Consider the following 20,107-nt stretch of genomic DNA (forward strand, 5'->3'; position numbering starts at 1 on the left):
ATTTCTCTTAGAACTATCAATTATGTATACTTAAATGATCAAAAAACTAGTTAAATGAAGTAATTAAATTCAAATGAGATCAAATGGGAAATGATACGAGTGGGGCATTTGCATGGAGGCAGAAACACGTTGGCAAGGATAGAAGGTGGCTTCATCTGTGAATTCTGTTGGCACGACAGGCCTCTTTCTAGCTGATTCAGACTCTCTCTGCCAAACCCCCACTAGCTTTCTGGCCAATTCCATTCTTCTCAGTAGCTTTTGTTTCTAAGATCAGGTCTGGCCCCAAGCAAAAGGGTAAAATAGGTAAAATTTGGGTTTGGCCTCCGTCCAGTTATAAATGTAGAACTGGTAATTCAGGAGTTAGTGGCAACGAGAGGAGTGTTGAAGCCATAGGTAATATAATACTGAGGGGAAAAAGTGAAACAGGACATAAACCTGCTTACTTCACAAACCTTCATTGACTATCTCCTAAGCTAGGCTCCATGGGTAGATTCTGGGGCTACAGAGGTACACCTTGGTCGAGGGAGCAGAACTGGGAAAAAAAGCCAGAGAAGGAACATTCCAAGAGGTAGGAAGAGAACCTATAGTCATCAGTGTCAGAGAGCCAAGGAAGGGGGTACATTGTGCAAAAGGCCAGTGGTGTCACATGAGCGGAGGATGTCTGAGGGGAAGACTTTGAGTTTGATAACCAAGTATATAGTTGAAGAAGCAATGTCGTTAAACCAGAGGGGATGGAAGGTAGATCACAGGTGTTTTATAAGGACAAAGTGGGGTTAAAATCAAGAAATAGAAAAAGGTATATTTCTTCAAGAAGATTACTGGTGGGAGACAAAGATGTCATATGGTTAAGAAGGTATCAGGATCAAAAGAAGGTGGGAATAGTGGTTTCTGTTTTATTTTAGGCTGTCAGTAAACATAATTACCTGAGTATGCTTTTAAGTGAATAAGATCAGTGAGCATTTGAATCACCTGGAAGGCCACTGGAATCCCGCGCGCAGAGCTTCTAATTCCATACGTCAGGGATGGGGCCTGAGAATTTGCATTTCTAACAAGTTCCCCGGTGACTCTGATGCTGTTAGTCCAGGAAACCACCCTTTGAGAACCAGTGAGATAGGTTGAGAAGGAAAAATTAGTAAAAGAGAACCAATGGAGCTGAATTTTAAGAAGAAACAGAAGAATATGGGCTGTAAGGAATAAGTGGATTAAGCCTTAGAAAGTTCATTTGCTATGAGATGAGAATGACAGAATAAGGTAAATCAGAGTACCTGACTGGCTCAGTCAGTAAACATGCAACTCTTGAACTTGGAGTCGTGAGTTCACGCCCCACATTGGATGTGAAGCCTACTTAAGAAAAAATATAATATTTTTTTAAAAAAAGAAGGAATAGGTGAAGATTCAGCAATATGTTGAGAAGGAAAAAGACACTGAGACAATAGGGCTTGTATCAGATGGCTCTCTGCTCAGCAAGAGTCTGCTTCTCCTTCTCTCTCTGCCTCCCCCGACCCCTGCTCAGGCGCTCACTCGCTCGCTCCCTCTCTCTCTCCATCCCCCCTCCTCAAATAAATTTAAAAAAAATCTTAAAAAGAAGAAAGAGGCAAGATCACCTGCAGGGAAAGTGAGCTAGTAAGGATTAGGCACTGCATAAAGTTTGGAATAAGCATCATTCTCAGACTTAGAAGAGAATCAGCTTTCCTATGATAGATGATGTATTTAACTTCAGAAATGGGGAGTTTGAGATGGTAGTGAGCCATTCAGGTAGATTTGGTCAGTGGGCTGTTGTCTTCAAGAAATGCTTACTTTCTGCAGCTCCCCCCAGGCTATAGGACATCCTCCACAAGGGTAAGGAGTTTTGTCTGCTTTGTCTATCTTGCTCACTGCTTCATCCCCAGCACCAAGAGTAGTACTTGTCACAGAATAGGCACTCAAATATGCACTGGAGTAAATCCAAGAGGAGTTGATTATCATACATTAAAACACTGTATAATAGAAACCTGCATATATCTATGGAGTTAGGGCACTGTGGTGGTTAAGAGCATGAGTTCTAGCAGCATTATCAACAATAGCCAAATTATGGAAAGAGCCCAAATGTCCATTGACTAATGAATGGATAAGGAATATATATAATGGAATATTACTCAGCGATAAAAAAGAATGAAATCTTGCCATATGCAACAACATGGATGGAGCTACAGTGTATTGTGCTAAGCAAAATAAGTCAGTCAAAGAAAGATAAATACCATATAGTTTCACTCATGTGGAATTCAAAAAACAAAACAGGAATATAGGGGAAGGACTAAAACAAAAAGATGGAGACAAGCCATAAGGGACTCTTAACTATAGAGAACAAACTGAGGGCTGATGCACGGAGATGGATGGGGGATGGGGTAAATGAGTGATGGGCATTAAGGAGGGCATTCGTTGTGATGAGCACTGGGTGTTACATGTAAGTGATGAATCAGTAGATCCTATTCCTGAAACCAATATTACACTATATATTATCTATATTTTAAATAAAAACGTTAAAGAAAAAAGGCATGTGAGTTCTGAAATCTGAAGACCAGGGTTCTAATCCCAGGCCTGTTTCTCCTTCTTTAACATAGGAATGATTGTGTGCCAACCTTAAGTTTGCTGTGAGAATTAAATAAGATAATATATATGAGGTGCTTACACACAGTAAAGGCACTGAATAAATGTTAGCTGGCTGTTTATTATCTGCATTTCCCTTTAAATTAATTAAGATCTGTTTTTGAATCAGTTTGAGTAACCATATGGGACTAAGGATAGTAAAACATTTCTTTGAAAACATCCGCTGTCTCAGACTTCATCATTCTTCCTCCACTTCTCCCCACTGATAAGGATATTGAGGTATAAAAAACAACTATCAAAATTGGTCCTTTTGTTTTTATTTTTTATTTTGAGAGAGAGTGTGCATGTAGGAGCAAACAGGCGAAGGGGCAGAGGGAGAGGCAGAGAAAAAAATCTTATGCAGCCTCCACACCCAGCATGAAGTCGATGTGGGGCTCAATCTCACAACCCTGGGATCATGACCTGAGCCAAAATCAAGAGTCAGACGCTTAACTGACTGAGCTACCCAGGCACCCCAAAATTGGTGTTTTTACTTCATATCTGATATACCATCCAAAAGGCTTTCCTTAGGAGCATTTTTCAGGTGTGTATTTTAAGGCCTAGCTCTAGACTAAAGCCTACTAAACCTACTACTATTGTAGAGAAACAGTTGTGGAAGACCAAATAAGTAAATGTAGAAATTCCTATTGCCAAAAAGAAAAGAAATTCCTAGTGCCTTTTTCCATGGGATTAATATGAAAACATTGCCTGGCTTTGCCTGAGCCCATTATGCAGGGCATTACTGACAATTATTTTATTGATCCAATATGCATGAGTACTACACTGATATTTATCACTAGACATGCTGGCTTCCTATAGAAATTAATATGTATTCTAATAACTGCTTTACCCTTGTTATTGCCCATGTGGAATTCTTTCATGTTTGCATAGATTATTTTCAATAGTCAACAACTTATTTTCTGGACATCCATAGTTTCTTTAGTTTAGGATGTGCTGCAGTGATAGATTAAAAAAAAAAACTACAACAAAAGATTGAGAGATTGAGTCCCTGCCTTTAAAGAACCTATGTTTTAACAGACATGCTCTGAAAAAAATGGTTCAAGAATAATAGCAAACACTGAAGTATTACACTGAAGCCTGTAGTCCTGTGTTGCACCTCATGGTGGGGAGAGAGGCACATATAAGGATTCTAAACTATATGCTTGCTCCTCAAGAATTCCCAGTCACATGAGAGAGCTAAGACATAAGAGCATGAGAATTAAAACTTAAAAAACATGAGTTGGGGCACCTGGGTGAGTCAATGGATTAAGCGTTCAACTCTTGGTTTCAGCTCAGGTCATGATCTCAGGGTCATGGGATCGAGCCCTGTGTAGGGCACCATGCTCAGCACAGAGTCTGCTTGAGATTCTGTCTCTCCCTCTCCCTTTGCCCCTTCTCTCTCTCTTTCTTTCTCTCCCTCTCTCAAAAATAAATAAATAAGACTTAAAAACAAAACAATAGTTCAACAGTGATAGGGGCACCTAGCTGGCTTAGTCCATAGAGCATGTGACTCTCGATCTCATGATCATGATTTCAAGCCCCACATTGGGCATAGCACTTACTTTTAAAAAGAGTTAAGCAGTGATATGTCACAAGGGGGTACAAGTCGAGTTGCAAGAGAGCAAAAAAATTCTAAGAAAGAAAAATTGAGTCGGTTGCCCTAAGCCAGTAGGTCACAAAGGACAAAAGGCCAGCCAGTGTCTTTTCCTTGCCTTACCATCAAGTTAAAGCATTATAGAACCCATTGAATGCTACTTTTCTGACCAAAGCATTGACAAATCAATTGGTTATAGTGATCTAAGAGCTTATATTTCCACCAAAGAGGTATAGTAAGTGGCAAATGACTAATGGAAATACTACCTCTAAAAGTCATTTTTTTTTTCCAGAGGGCTGATATAGCTGTTGCCCCACTCACTATAACCCTGGTCCGTGAAGAAGTCATAGATTTCTCAAAGCCGTTTATGAGCCTGGGCATCTCCATCATGATAAAAAAGCCTCAGAAGTCAAAACCAGGCGTATTCTCATTTCTGGATCCCTTGGCTTATGAAATCTGGATGTGCATCGTCTTTGCTTACATTGGAGTCAGCGTAGTTCTTTTCCTAGTCAGCAGATTCAGCCCCTATGAATGGCACTTGGAAGACAACAATGAAGAACCTCGTGATCCACAAAGCCCTCCTGATCCTCCAAATGAATTTGGAATATTTAACAGTCTTTGGTTTTCCTTGGGTGCCTTTATGCAGCAAGGATGTGATATTTCTCCAAGGTTTGTTTCCATGTCATACCTAATGCCTCCTTGCATTCTGTGGCCATGATCCATTCATGTACACCCATCTCAAGACCAGATTTCTTTCATTTAACATTCCATCCAATGACAAATTATCATCAGGCCATTTTGTTTGCTTGCGTCCATGAAGTGAGTGTGTTATTGGTGTTATTCTGAATGTCCTTCATGCATTTCTATGGTATTGTACATATTATAACAAACATTTGGACTCTGGATAAAGGTAACATTGTCAGCTAATATTAATATTATTATTCAGATAAAGCTAATACTAAATCTTGATCAGATCAGTCAGGCATGGTTTCTTCAATTGAGCTAAAATAGTTTCTTATTTGTCTAGAGATAGGATCTAGAAAAAAATTTTGAAAGAATATAGAACTCTTCTTAAAAGCCCTCCTACTTTCCCCTTTCAGCATCCTACCTTTTCTATTTCACTCTGAGACTGCCTAGAACTATTCATTATAGTATCTTCCCCAAGTTTTATAACTAAAACTTAAAACTACTAAAAGAAAACATAAGATGGGGGGAAAAAGAACACCTAAGAAGAAGTCTATATGATCTTGGATTTGACAAAGAATTTTCAAAACACAAAAAGAACTATCCATTTTTTAAAAATTGATAAACTGGGCTTCATTAAAATTCAAAACTTTGACATTTCAAAGGACATCATTAAGAAAATGAAAAGACAAGCCACAGACTGGGAGAAAATATTAGCAAATCATACATTTGATAAGGAACTTAAATCCAGAATATATAAAGATCACTTGCATTACTATTTTTTTTTGTTTTTTTTTGTTTTTGTTTTTGTTTTTGCATTACTATTCAATATGAAGAAGACAACCTAATTTTTAAGATGGACAAAATATTTGAATAGACCTTTCCCCAAAGAATAATCACATGTAAAGATGCTCAACATAATTAGTCATTAGGGAAACACAAATTAAAATCACAATGAGATACCTCTATATATCGTCTAGAACAGCTATAATATAAAAGACAATACCAAGTGGTGGTGAGAACGTAGAATGACTATAGCTTTCATCCATTAAATAGCATGAATGCAAAATGCTATGGCCGAATTGGAAGACGGACTGGCACTCTCTTATAGTTAGACATGTGCTTAAAACATGACACAGTAATTCCACCTAGTTATTTACTGAAGAGAAAAGAAAACCTATATCTACACAAAGACTTATAAATGTTCATAGGCACTTTATAAAAAACAAAAAGTGGAGACAACCCAAATGTCCATCAACAAGTGAATGGATGAACAAAATGTGGCATATCCATCTGATGGAATACTATTCGTCAATTTAAAAGAGCAAGCTATTGATATGCTACGACATGGATGAACTTTGAAAACATCATGCTACGTGAAAAAAGCCAGACACAAAAGGCCACATATTATATTCTTCTATTTATTGAATTCTAGTTATTCAATGTCCCTTATTGCATTGTTCCATTTGTTTAGGATAGGCAAATCCATAGAGACAGAAAGTACACTAATGGTTTCTGGGGAGTAGAGCAAAGCTAAAAAGGACGGGGATTAGGCTGAGGCAGGTGAGGTTGAGTACAGCAAGCAAAAGGGGCAAATTCAGTCTTTATTTAAAATAATATTTGTTCATCATGGGTTTCTTGAATTAATCTTGATTTTTTAAAATATTGCACTAAAATGTTATTTATCTTGATTAATGAGATTTTGGTACCCCTCTAAATTTTGTGCATGGGGTAAATGCCTCATTTATCTCACCCTAGTCCCAGCCCTGTCAGGATTAAGCACAAATGAGCATGAAGGAGTTTTTCAGGGTGATAGCAATGTTCCACAACTGGATTGTGGTGATGGCCGCAAAACTCTTAAGTTGACTAAAATCATTCATTGTACATTTACATTGGTGAATTTGATGATATGCAAATTTTATCTCAGCGAAGCTATTAAAAATATTGAATGTGAATGTCCTAGACCTTGCCCACTTAGTTTAAGTGTTAACTCACCTAAACAAAAACAGTGTTGAATTCATAATCATAAAATATTATAAGCAAATGTAGCATCTTTAAAATCAGGGCAGGGGGAAGTGTTTTTTTCTGAAATAAAAAGTTGTAGTTTTGGTAAAATTGAACATTAATCCAAATACTGACCAGAGTCCATTATACAAACATATGGGGACTTTCATTTAGAATATAAGGACTCAGAAGGCCAACTACTATGGTTTTACAGCCTACTTCATTTTAAGATTATCCACTTGGAGCACAAAACATTTCAAATGAAGATTTGCAGCATAACCCATGGGTAACCATCTTCAAGTTTCTAATTTAATGTATATGGGACAAGCCTCTTTTGTCTAAGTCATATCTTTTGCCACTCTCAATCTGCTTGGTCAGATTCTCCAAAGTATTTCACTCCCTGTTCCTTTTGTGCTCACAATGTGTGTCATCTCCCATGTGGTACCACTGGGAGTTCATTTATTTTGCTAGTTTCTTTCTTTTCTTATTTTTTTAAAATGTTCACTTGGAGACTAGGGTTTCTGAATGATCCCATAATTGAGTGATTTTTAACATGGCTGGTAATCTATGTTGAGGCAATGCTAAAGAGTCATTAAGGCTGGAGATTTTATTGGTTTCTGTAAGTGAATTTTCAAAACTAAATTTGTGTTATCCCCACTGGAGTGCTGCATACTACTCTATATACTCAAACAGAACTCTTCAAAAGCTAGCTGTTTTTGGAAGTATTTATGCATATTGCTTCATTAAGTACTAACTTAAAGATGATGACCTGAACATGACAAGCTGGATAAATTTTTTTTGTAGCAGAATTTAAGCTGTGGCATATATATATATATATATATATATATATATACTTTTTTCTCCAAGACACACATTTCATTATACTGCACTAGATACTGTCATATAGAGCAATGGCTTTCAAACTTTTTGAGCATGTCCCTCAATACGAACTACATTTTCCATCATGACTCAGTGCATATATATGTATATAACATGTATATGACACAAGTTTTACCAAACATCACTCTTACAGTGTGCCATGCTGTTTTAAACACTAATTGCAACTCAACCCAGCAATGGTGCACATAGCCTATGGAATAACACTGGTCTAGAGTAACATCCTCCTTTTTGTGCTTTTGAGTAATAAATTATTACTATGTATATCTTCTACCACATGGGTGATCCCTCTTTCAATACTGTCTTTTGTGTCCTTCAAAGAAAATTATATCTTTAAGCCTCTTGATAAAATTTTATACTTTGTAGCACACTTTTTTCTCCTTGACTTGAGAGCTCTACTGGTTATATATTTGTGCTCAATCATATAACAGAAAATTCCGCTGAAATGTGCTCTTCTATTAACAGATTTTGAAATTCCTGATAATGACATAGTTGTACTCTAAGATTCATGGTTGCCTTGGCTCCAAATGTCAATGTTATACTTGGTTTAATGGCCACACTTAGAATGTAGACTCTCCAGAAAGCCCCAAATGTGAACATGCATTGTACACTCTGACTTTTCCCAAAATTGAAGCAATTCAAGGAATTATAAGAGACCACATTTTAAGGTAAAACTACCAACTATTATAGCAGGAGGAGACATCAGGTAAATTGACCCAACTGCTTCTGTTTCCTGAAGGCTGAGGGACAACAGCCCTCACTGAGCTCCTGCCGTGTAGTGTATGGGTACTTTTCCTGTATTGTCATAGAAATTTTAATCCTCAAAACACTGCCGCCTTGTACTTATTTTTAAGTGGAAGAAGGTGACGGTCAGTGTAAATAATTTGCCCAGTCACACACTGATGGCAGAGCCAGTATTCAAACCTAACTCCAAGTCCGCAACCTAGGCTGTTCCACTTCATGCTGCTTTTTTTTCACAGCATAGACAAAAGAACAGTACCCAGAGAGAGACTGTGGTGGAGGCCAGGGTCATAGGACTTTTAAGAGCCAGCAGTACAACTGTTTCCACTACCACCCACTGCCTCACCACTACGGATCTGAAGGTGCATTGCCTGTTCCATTCTTTTCCTCAGATTTGTCCACAGGAGTATTTTCTAGTCTCCCAACCTCCGATGAAACTCTGTCTTTGCCCCGGTTGTTAAAGAAAGGAGGCAGTGGGCACTTAAAATGCTGCCAAGCACGTGCCCACTCAGAGTAAAAGTGTGGGAAATCAACAATGAGACAACATGAGGAACGCCGAGCATCATTCTGTTTCCATCAAATAAAGGTATTGACAGGGGCTTGGAAGCTTAAAGAGCCCATGTCAATATTAGGTTTGGTGTTTTCAACTACTCCAGTTGTTTGGAGTGAACAATTCAGCTGGAGGCTGAATTGCCTTTAGAGAGGCTAATCAATATGATAAGCTGAGGTTATATCCATATACAAACTGATCTGTGTAGGGCAGTGAGGAGAGGAAAGTATGAGGAGATTCCATTCAACCCTCTTCCCCTGGAGGGGATTGGGAAGATTGGCAGTGGGTGTAGCCAGATGGAGGTAGCCTACTGGTTAAGGATGCAGGTGCTGGAGTTAGTTTCACTAGATCCCCAATCTGCTTAGGAGTTGTATAACTTCCGGTGCATGTTAGTAAATCTGGCTAAGCCACAGTTTGTCATCCATAAAATGTAAAGCACAGTACCTGGTGGATAGTAAGTTCCCAGTAAAGGGTAGCTATCCTCATTAAACTGGCTGCTCTTCACCACTCTAATTTCACAAATACTAGCAGTTAATATCTTACTTGCTTTTTAGTCCCTAAAACTCCTTAGGAATACAGTTGAAACTGTAGTCAGTGCCACATAGCCCATTCCTGATGAGAAATAACCAACAACTTTCCTTCTTGAATCCATATAGTGCTCTCCTTAAGGATCACACCTCGTGCAAATGTCTTGATTGTATATTCTATAATGATTTACTAATATTGACAGAAATGTTACAATTTTTTTTAATCTGTAATTTATTTCCTTTGTAAAACTTGGATAGAACCTTGCGGAGCAGTCCAAAGTCTGAGTCCTTCCAGACAAATGCTCCCCCTGCTGACTTTCTTTGAAGCTGCAGGGACATCTGATGTCTAGCCAGGGTGAAGGTGGGAGGATTGGGGGAATTCTAACGGAGAAACTGGAGGGAGCACGCTAACTTGAATCTGATTACCATGTACATATTATTCCAAAGGCATTACTCTTCTCTAGTTCTGCAAGATATCAGATACTTTAGAGGAGGAGGCAGGGCATCTGTCCAGGTTAGCTGACCTTTTGTAAAATGGAAAATGTGTGCAAAATAATAAAAGACATGAAGAGTATGAAATGAATGGGACCAAAGACAGCAGGATTTGGGGGCTCCATTTTAAACAACAGCTTTTCCTTTGCTGATGTCTGACTAGGATCTTATCCTACTGCAAATTCTCTTCCAAGTAGTAGTGATGTGGTGATCAATTAATGATGTAATAGCAGGATTTTTATTGCAACCATTTTATGACTTTTCTGGCTGAACGCCATAGTTCTCAGTCTGGGAGATGGTTACTTATTCCCATCAGAAAATACTATATGAGCCAAAGATTGATTCTGCACATTTTTTAAAAACCTGTCATAGAATGAGCATTGAATAGGGTGTAGAAAAGATACATACTTTGGAAGAAAGAAGAGGGGGAGAAAAGAGCATGATGAAGAGTTTGTGCACAGAAGTGGTTACAGTTTCAGCTCTTAGTCTTGTGAAGCTAGTAAAGTGCAGATTTCAAAATTTACTTACAGGATGAAGGTTACAGCACATAGCTCACTTTTATTAGCATTTCAGAGGTCATAAAATACATTTTATTATTAACTCAGAAACTCCGGTATGATTACAGATAACAAGAACATTATATATTATTTTGCAGTGTTTTTACATCTGTTTTTCTTATTGCTAATCCACTTTCACTCACTCCCTCTTACATTTCTTCAAAAGGTATGCAATATGCTCCTTATAATGCATTTTTATAAATACTAAATGTGCAGCATTTTATAGCCATTTCATTATGCCAACCTCAAAATCTGTCTTGTGCAACAAAACTATTTGAAATGACTGTTAAACATTTTGAAGCTGCCTTAATGGAGGGAAAAAAACTGGAAAATGACAGGTCTTTTTAACTCAACTATAAAGTCTTGTCTTGTTTTAATAGATCCTTTTAAAAATGTCATGGGGCTGACCCATCAGTCACTTTTTATATAGCCTCCGTGTGAAATGTGGGTTATTAAATGGCTATAGTTTCATTAATGAGAAAAGGGAAATGTAAAAATTCTTACAGAGCATCTTCCCTGTGAGTTTCCACTGTACCTTTTTTCAGTGAAATGATTTAGGTGTTCATGCCATAAAGGAAAGAAAGTGGTAGAAATTCCACTAAGATTCTTGTCAAAGCTACTGCTGCCTTGAGGGGAGAATGTTGAATGTAAGCTTGTGCATTTAACATAGTTTCCAAGGAAGCTCCTTTTCCATCTCTGCTGAGGCTTATGGACACTATTATACCATTTCTATATGAATATTCACCAAAATTTTCCATGCTCATAGGTATATATATCTATCATCATATTAACCACGTAGTTGCCAAAGTCAATAGCCATGTATACAAGAGGCCACAAAAATGACCATTTTGCATTTAGGTTTATTTTCAGTCACTTCAACAGCCAATCTCAGCTAAGTGCTATAGATCAACCACATGATTATCTGAGTCCCCTATTATGGTGGCCAAAATAACCAGATTAGCATGTGCAGGCTTGATTTTAGATCATACAGACACAATCCATTAGCCTCACTAGAATGGCACAAATATAATTTCCATAAATTACTGTATTTTTCTCTGTTTCAAGGAGACAATGCATAAACTACCATTGGTATTCGCAGCAGCTTAATACACCCCTTTCCATACCAAACCATGATTCTAGAAATACTCCAAAGTCAGTTCTCCCCTTGGTCTCAGGAAAACCCCATCATTCCAAATAAGGATGGCATTCCCAGTTTCATTTCGAATGAACAACAAATAATAAACAATAATTATCCAAACATGTTTGCTTTTCCTGCAACTATAATTCTCAGTTATTGTCAGAAAATTGCACCTTCTGTGATTTATACACCATTCTGGATTTTCTTACACAAACTATGACTATTTTGTAGCACAAATATGTGGGCACTTCTTTCCTATTGTGTAAGAATAGATCATTTCCTATTTCTCCTCCCTGTGCCTCAGTTTCTTTATCTGTAAGATGCCTCCGTTTCCTAATCTGTATAAATAGTGCCTAACCATAGGGAAGGAGGGTTGAAAGAGTTGACCCATGTCAACCTAAAGCAATCAGAACAGTCTGGAAGTGCTCTGTAAGGGTTAGCTATTATCATTATCGTTTTTATTACCCTATTACTACAGATGCTACTTTGAAACATTAATCTTTTATATGGTAAAATTATTTCCAGAGTCAGATCAGTCGAAGATAAGTTAAATATATATGGCAACAATGAAGAAAGACTATAAAGGTCCAAATTCGTAACTGAAATATCCTGGAAACTTTTAGCATTTGGAAGGGTAACACACTCTTTCCGCCTCATCTGGATGTTTTCACCTCTTCTGATTAAAAGGGACATGTTCCCAGATGAAATCCTGGGAGAATAGAACCATTAGAGAAATCTGTTGCAAAGCAGATTTTCACATCTGAAAGGCTACAGGTGATTGTGTTCAAAAATAAAGAAAGCAGGGTTGTTTTAAGCATCCTGCAACCAATAGGAATCACAAACTTTAAAAAAAAAATCAAGTAGTTTTGTTTTAGTTCATCAATAAAGAACACCATTTTCAAACACCTGCCAAAATTATTTGACCGGAGTGTAAAATCAGAAACAACTGAATTTTCCAGAGGCCAATAAAAGTTTATCTTGGGACACAGGAATTTAAATTTGCTTCCAAGTGGTAAAATGCAAATACAAACAGAGAAGAGCTTGATTTGCCAGGTTTCAGCCCAGAACTGCCCTCTTCCCACAGAACCTGGAATTGTGCCAGGCTCCTACGCCTATTCTTCACTTTATGACAGAGTGGGTTCTTTGCCTGCGAGCTTTTCTGGGCATGAGAGAACAGAGCCTAATCAGGATGGAGCTGTGCCACGGAGAGAACTATCCTAGAGATAAGGGGGCAACGTTTTATAAAACCTAGGGACCAGATTTTCATTTCTCAGCCAGAGCAGCCGTCAGCAACACTGTGAAGGAGGCGAAAGTACCTCCGTACAAGCCGCCTCCCATCGCCGAGCTTCCAGTGCCCTCTAACCGCCCCCAGACCCTCTCCCTGAGCAGCATTCACAGTGAAGGCCCCGCCGTGCCCCCCAGTCCCGGCTGCACCAGAGCTTTGTAAAAATGCTGTTCCTGGGGATCCCCGGGTGGCTCAGCGGTTTAGCGCCTGCCTTCGGCCCAGGACGTGATCCTGGAGTCCCAGGATCGAGTCCCACGTTGGGCTCCCTGCATGGAGCCTGCTTCTCCCTCTGCCTCTCTCTCTACGTCTATCATGAATTAAAAAAAAAAAAATGCTGCTCCTTCGCCTAACGCCCAAAGAGTCTGATTTCACTGGCCTGCGGTGGAGCCGGGGCATGTTTTGTGTGTCGTCGTGTTTTGTTGTCTTTTGTCTCATGCTTCCCAGATGATATTGATGTTCAGGCAGAGTTGAGAATCGGTGATGCAGAAGAAGAACGAGATTTCTCAGTTTGGTCTGCAGACCCCTGCGATCACCCGTGACGCGGCCGAGGCGCAGCTTCTTGAGCGCTCGGATATTCTGAATCTGCGTTTTCACAAACACCCGGCGTGCAGCCGCAGGCTAGTCCTGTTGAAGAGCAAAATTGCCCCTTAGTAAACCTTACCCGCCTTCTGCCCCATCCGCTCCTGAGTAGATGGACTAATCCAAGATAATGTGATAATAGGTCCTTCTGAAGTTAACTTGTTAACCTTTTGACCGAGTCTCCTAAAGAAAACGCAGAGGGTGATTCCACTCTGAAGCAGTTCTTTGGTGGCTGGTGAGGATGGTTTCGTTTTGATTGTTTGGGGGGCTGGGAGGTAGGCGTGGAAACCAGGCTTTTGGTGCCTGGCAAATTCTAGTACACAGGTAGTTCGCTACCTTTAGGCCCGTCCTATGTCTTAGTAAAAGAGGAAAATTTTGATCCCTAGAGCTAAGCTCCCCACTAGCCATTTCTATTAAGATGCTAATAAATACGGTCTTAATGGCTCCTTGCCCCATGGGAGACCAACTCCACAAAATGGCATGGTCTTTATTAAATTTACTAAACTCAGAGTGAAGAGTACGCCTCCACTTACCCATTTCTCTTCAAATAAGTGAGGGATTTTGATTCTGTGTTTCTACCATGACATCACCTTCCATCAGTGGTTCTCAACCTTGGCTGTACCCCGTAATCGCCTGGGGAGCTTTAAAAAATGTTATGTGTGGGTCCCACTTCCCAGGCTCTGACTGACCTGGTGTTGGGCTAGGCCTGAGCATGAGATTTTTTTTTTTTTTTACAGTGCAGGCTGGGCACCACCAGCCTTAAAGGAAGGGAGCCGTCTTCCACAGGCATGCCCATCAGGGCTCCCACAGGAAGAGAATCTGATAAGTACAGTTCTTACGTGTAAGCAGAAGCTGCTAGAGATGTTTTTCCTAGGATTAAAAAAAAAATCCCGCTTTGCAAGCTATATAGGCCCGAAGAGCATTATGCATGTATCATCATCTGCCATCCTGACACGGGATGTTGTGAACGTGTTACTTTCGTTTGGTGTTATAATTCCCTGACATCATCTACTTCAACTCTCCTGAAAGCACTTCCCTTTCCAGAAATAAAGACAAGGATTTTTTTAAACTGAAATCTGGCCCCTCTGGGTCTGGCTTGGTCTCTGTTTGTCTTGCAGATCGCTGTCCGGGCGCATTGTCGGAGGGGTTTGGTGGTTCTTCACCTTGATCATAATTTCCTCCTATACTGCCAATCTTGCTGCTTTTCTGACTGTGGAGAGGATGGTTTCTCCCATAGAGAGTGCCGAAGACTTAGCTAAGCAGACTGAAATTGCATATGGGACCCTGGACTCCGGTTCAACAAAAGAATTTTTCCGAGTAAGTGGCTTGCGGTGAATCAGGCCCGCTGGTTTTTATCGTACAGTCTTCTCACAAAGGCTCCTTAAGGGAGGGTGGGGAACGTGTGGGATTGTTATCAAAGCAGAGCGTCTTGGCTGGGCTTAGTTGGTGACCTAATTCATTGTTGACAACTAAGAGCATGTAGCCTAACAAGTGGCCTATGGAGAGCGCGAGGCCTGAACTCCCAGGTTGGAAGCCCAGCCCTGGTGCAGAGTGCTCGTTTGTCCTTGGGCAAGTCATTTAACTTCTGTCAGCCTTGATCACCTTGCTTGAGAAATAAGGGAACTAAACTAAGTAATGCGGTTCTTCTTTCTAGCTTTTAAAAAAGCAGTGATTTAATGTCTCAGTTCAGAGAAGGTAGGTACTTGACTCGAAGATTCTGAGGAGTGATAGACTATAAAATTGCATATTCTATTTTAGACAATGGTTTCTTATTGAAATGTTTTACACTTGTTTCAAGTGTTCATGCTGATAGTTCCATTTTCAGAGAAGCCGGTAATTGTTTTAATTTCTTGAGTACACTTATTCCACCCCCGCCGCCCCATCATCGACCAAAAAACCTTAGTGGGGAAACAGCAAGCTGTTCACGAGCAAAAGTTAGTCAGGCTGCATAAATACTGTCAAGAGAAAGGATGAAAGGAGACTGAAGCAGAAAATTGATGGACATGCCACTTTTACATAAACTTTCAAGATCTTTTTTCTGTACCAGTTGAACTCTAAGAAAGACCACCAGTGGAGTGTTAAGAATTCAAATGTTTCTTCAGTTGCCCCAACCACAAAAGTATGGTGATTAGAAAATGGGTCCATTCTATACATTATCCACTGCCTGCCACTGTCACCACTATAACTGGTTGTAGCAATGATCCAGAAGCCACTTGTATAGTAGGTAAAAGGGAAACGTTTAGTCTTTACAACCAATAATCAAGTTATCGGATGGCAGGTATAATTACTGACCTTTCCTCCAAGTCCAGGGTAAAAGCATATTGGTTCTAAACCGGCTTATTTTAAGAAATCAGTAAGAAATATATTTCTACATGTATTATCATGAGATTTGTTCAATTATTTCCTGGGAAAACGGGCGTATGTTTCTTAAAATTATAGCAATTAGCTAAAAGCTGCTTTCATTCCCTGAAAGAGAAAGCATTAGTTATGGGACCCTTTCAAGAATTCTCATTGGCTCTGCATATCCCTTTCTCGCTTCTACCACTATTTATCGAGCAGATCAAAATCCCTAACCAGAGAGAAGGGCCCAGTATTGGAACCCATCACTGAAGACCTCCTGGAACTAACCTGGCCTTGACCTTGACCACTGTGGCAATCCCAGAAATTTATCTTGAAATAATCCCCTGCCTGCATGAAACCACTCACATGTTTCAGGGCAGCAAGCCAGGGATTTCCATCTGCTGAGTAGTCAGCACATAATCAGCTCCATGGAAAGCTGGTTTGGTATGAACCTCCAGCAGCATCCCAATGGGCATCATGTTGCCCTATGAAGTAATTGATCACTTAGCCTATCGAGACAAAGGACTTAGACTGTCTGATAAGAGATACTTGTTCCATTGGAAAGCATTTTACCTTCAAAGACGATTAGAAATTAGGAAGGTGTGTTTTAAATGGTAATCAATAGATGGCATCAATTCCCATTAAGCTTTCAAAGGCCATTCATCCATACTGCCAGCAAAGGACCCTCTTGAGGGATATTGATTAGCACAAAGACTTGAAAGCGTGACCAAATAGTCATTGTCCCCACACTCAGACCCCATCCCCCATGCCTTTTGTGTCTTTCTCAAAAACCAGGAAAGTGTCTGCTAATCTATTCAATGATGGTTTCATTAAAAAGCATCATATTACCAGAGCCAATTTGAATCAACATCCAATTCTGAGTGAAGCTATTGCCGCGTTCTAATTGGTTTGCGGTTTCTAATGCTCACCAATTCCTAGTGACCTTTACAGCCAATGAGTAATTCGTATGGAAATGGAGCTCTTATGAAAATCTGATTAGAGAGGGAGCTGGATATTTCTAGGTATAGGGAAATGCAAATCATTTTCTAATTCTCATGCACCACTTTTCTTTTTCCTCAAATGGTCGCTGATGACAGCGTTAGGATTCTGTGGGGAAGTTCTTCAGGCAGCACACAAAGGTTGATGATCTAAGAATGGAACTGAGCAATCTAGAAAGATCAACTTTTTTAGCCTGCTTGTACTGAAAATGTCATGCAAACCTAACAAAGGGTAAGGTTGGTATTCACCTAATACAGGGGGGCCCAACCAATTGGTCTTGAAGCCATGTGTCCTCTCCATGCTCTCCACTCCACCCACCTTGAACCACATAGATCAGAGAAGACAATGAGCCAGAACACATCATCTCTCACTCAGGGATTTCACGAACCAGCTTGTCACCCCCCCCCCCCCGCCCCACAACCCTCAATGACCTCAAGGCAGTTTTAAGATTAGTCACTCCACTACACACAGAAAAAAGTGAAGGCCTCTGATGGCATGCCTCTGAACTTTAGAGAATAAAACGAGATCACATGCAATATTTACAAACATAACATGAGCTCATTTCTTCCCATTTTCACTGCATACTAAAACCACAGGGACCAAGTAGTAATACCATAAAACAGCCTGGGGCCAGCCCTCTAGTTCTTCCACTAGGAGAGAGAAATAAATAAAATACAATTCCTTTCCAGTTGCCCTGCAGACATTTTTACTCATCCTGGATAAGGCTGCCATTAAAATGATGGTATTTTAAAATGATTCCTTTGTTTCTCTTATTTTCAAGCTATCCTTAACTGTTATCTGACAATCACGTAAAGTCATAGGCACAGAGGGACCTGCTCCATCAGGAAAGGCCGCGGTGGGGGGGGGGGGGGGAGAATGATACCAAGCAAAATGTATGCAGCTGGAAGAGACTTCTGAAATATTACAGTCAGCCTTCTTGACTTTCAAACTGATTTCCTTAGACAGTAGCTCCAAAACGAAATGTCCCAACTACAGTGGAAGCACCCATGCTAAAAAACAAGTCGACAGCTTTATTGTCATTGCCCAGAGAAATGCCACTATGATTTGGAAAGCTGCACCGAAATGATCATTCCCCACTAAGTTTTGGAAATTTAACCTGATACAGATTCATGTTAAAAAAGTAGCACTAGGGAAAAAAGCAATTCCAAAATTCTCTCAGCCTTCAGACCCCTAGAAATATTAGGAGATAATTATGATGCTTGATGTCTTTTCCAGAGACTTGACCATATCCCCATTGAAGGTAGTTCAGGGGATTAAAGGAGGTTTTTTTTTTTAAATGAAATATTTAATATGAATTTTTTAGATAAATTTATTTTTTATTGGTGTTCAATTTGCCAACATATAGAATAACACCCAGTGCTCATCCTGTCAAGTGCCCACCTCAGTGCCCGTCACCCAGTCACCCCCACCCCCTGCCCACCTCCCCTTCCACCACCCCTAGTTCGTTTCCCAGAGTTAGGAGTCTTTCATGTTCTGTCTCCCTTTCTGATATTTCCCACTCATTTTTTTCTCCTTAAACCCTTTAAGAGGAGCACTTGGGTGGTCCAGTCAGTTAAGCATCTGCTTTCAGCTCAGGCCATGATCCCAGGCTCTTTGGATCAAGCCCCGAATCTGGCTCCCTGCTCAGGGGGAGTCTGCTTCCCCTCTCCCTCGGCCCCTCCTCCTGCTCATGAGTGTGTGCACTCGCTCACTCTCTCTTTCTCAAATAAATAAATAAAATCCTAAAAAAATAAACCCCTTTAAAAAATTAAATATAAAAGGAGAGGAGTGGAGAGAGAGTGAGTTGCTCTAGGGTGCTGAGTAGGACAGAGGAATTGAACTTTATCTGGAGACCACTGAGGAGACTGTTCTGTCTTCTGACTTGGAGACATGGTACCCCCCATGTAGCACAGCTGAATTACTCATGGAAATTATTTTATTTGAACACAAGACTCTGCCTAATTGTTGTCATCGGTCATTTATGTTTTCTTAAATTTAGGCTATAAACGAAGAGCCCTCCAAACTGATTTGGAAAGCAGTCCCTACTAATAGTATTTGGATCCTGCTTACACATTCAGAATCTCTCTCTCTCTCTCTCTCTCTCTCACACACACACACACACACACACACAAGCATTTTTAATTGGAGCCCACATTTCAACATTTCACAGTTATCTCTTATAGGGCTTTTGTTTTTTTGTTTTTTTTTAATTTTTTTAAAGATTTTATTTATTTATTCATGATAGTCACACAGAGAGAGACAGAGAGGCAGAGACACAGGCAGAGGGAGAAGCAGGCTCCATGCAGGGACCCCGACGTGGGATTCGATCCCGGGTCTCCAGGATCACGCCCCGGGCCAAAGGCAGGCACCAAACCGCTGCACCACCCAGGGATCCCCCAAGGCTTTTGAAGTATATAAGGGGAAGGGGGAAGTCTCCCCACAGATGCACCTATGCTGAGTATGTTGACCTTTTGACATGATCAAGAAAACTAACCATTAATTTTTATGCTTTGTTACAACTGACCTATGTACACAATAGACCCCATAACGCATCCCCCAGGCCTAGGATACACATCAAATTATAAAGTCTTTTTGTTAAAAATTTTCTCACCAGGTAACTATGATGAATTTGCAATTTTGAAAGACAATATACTTGGACAACTGCAACCAGATTTAATTAGTTTGAAGACACATATGATGTGACCAAATGTTTGAGGTCACAGCCAAACCACACACTAGGGAACACATAATAGCAACAACAAGAGATGAGTTGACATCGAGGGATGGCAGGTCAGAGACATCTGTTGTATATACCACTTGACAGTTTTTAAAAAGAAAAATTTGCTTTTTAACTTTGACATGGCTGTTGGGATGCCACCTTGTCAAAAACAATCGTATTTTCCTATGTCATATGATACATTACACAACAAGACTCCTTCCTATACCTCAAAGGTCAAGACTGGAGGTAGAGGGGATCCCTGGGTGGCTCAGTGGTTTAGCACCTGCCTTTGACTCAGGGCGTGATCCTGAGTCCCAGGATCGAGTCCCATGTCGGGCTTCCTGCATGGAGCCTGCTTCTCCCTCTGCCTATGTCT

General features: G+C 40.1%; 1 protein-coding gene across 3 annotated transcripts in view; it reads left to right on the forward strand.

Annotated features, from left to right (window-relative positions):
• The window catches only part of GRIA3 (glutamate ionotropic receptor AMPA type subunit 3), a 285,127-nt gene that overhangs the window by 213,201 nt on the left and 51,819 nt on the right, over positions 1-20,107 (forward strand). For all 3 annotated transcript variants that reach the window (XM_055338480.1, XM_055338479.1, XM_055338481.1), the window contains 2 exons: positions 4,512-4,888; positions 14,792-14,990. In XM_055338480.1, coding sequence (XP_055194455.1) covers positions 4,512-4,888; positions 14,792-14,990 — 576 coding nt within the window. The remainder of the gene's footprint in view (positions 1-4,511; positions 4,889-14,791; positions 14,991-20,107) is intronic.

Source organism: Nyctereutes procyonoides, unplaced genomic scaffold, assembly GCF_905146905.1.
Source record: "Nyctereutes procyonoides isolate TBG_1078 unplaced genomic scaffold, NYPRO_anot_genome, whole genome shotgun sequence".
Classification (NCBI taxonomy): Eukaryota; Metazoa; Chordata; class Mammalia; order Carnivora; family Canidae; genus Nyctereutes; species Nyctereutes procyonoides.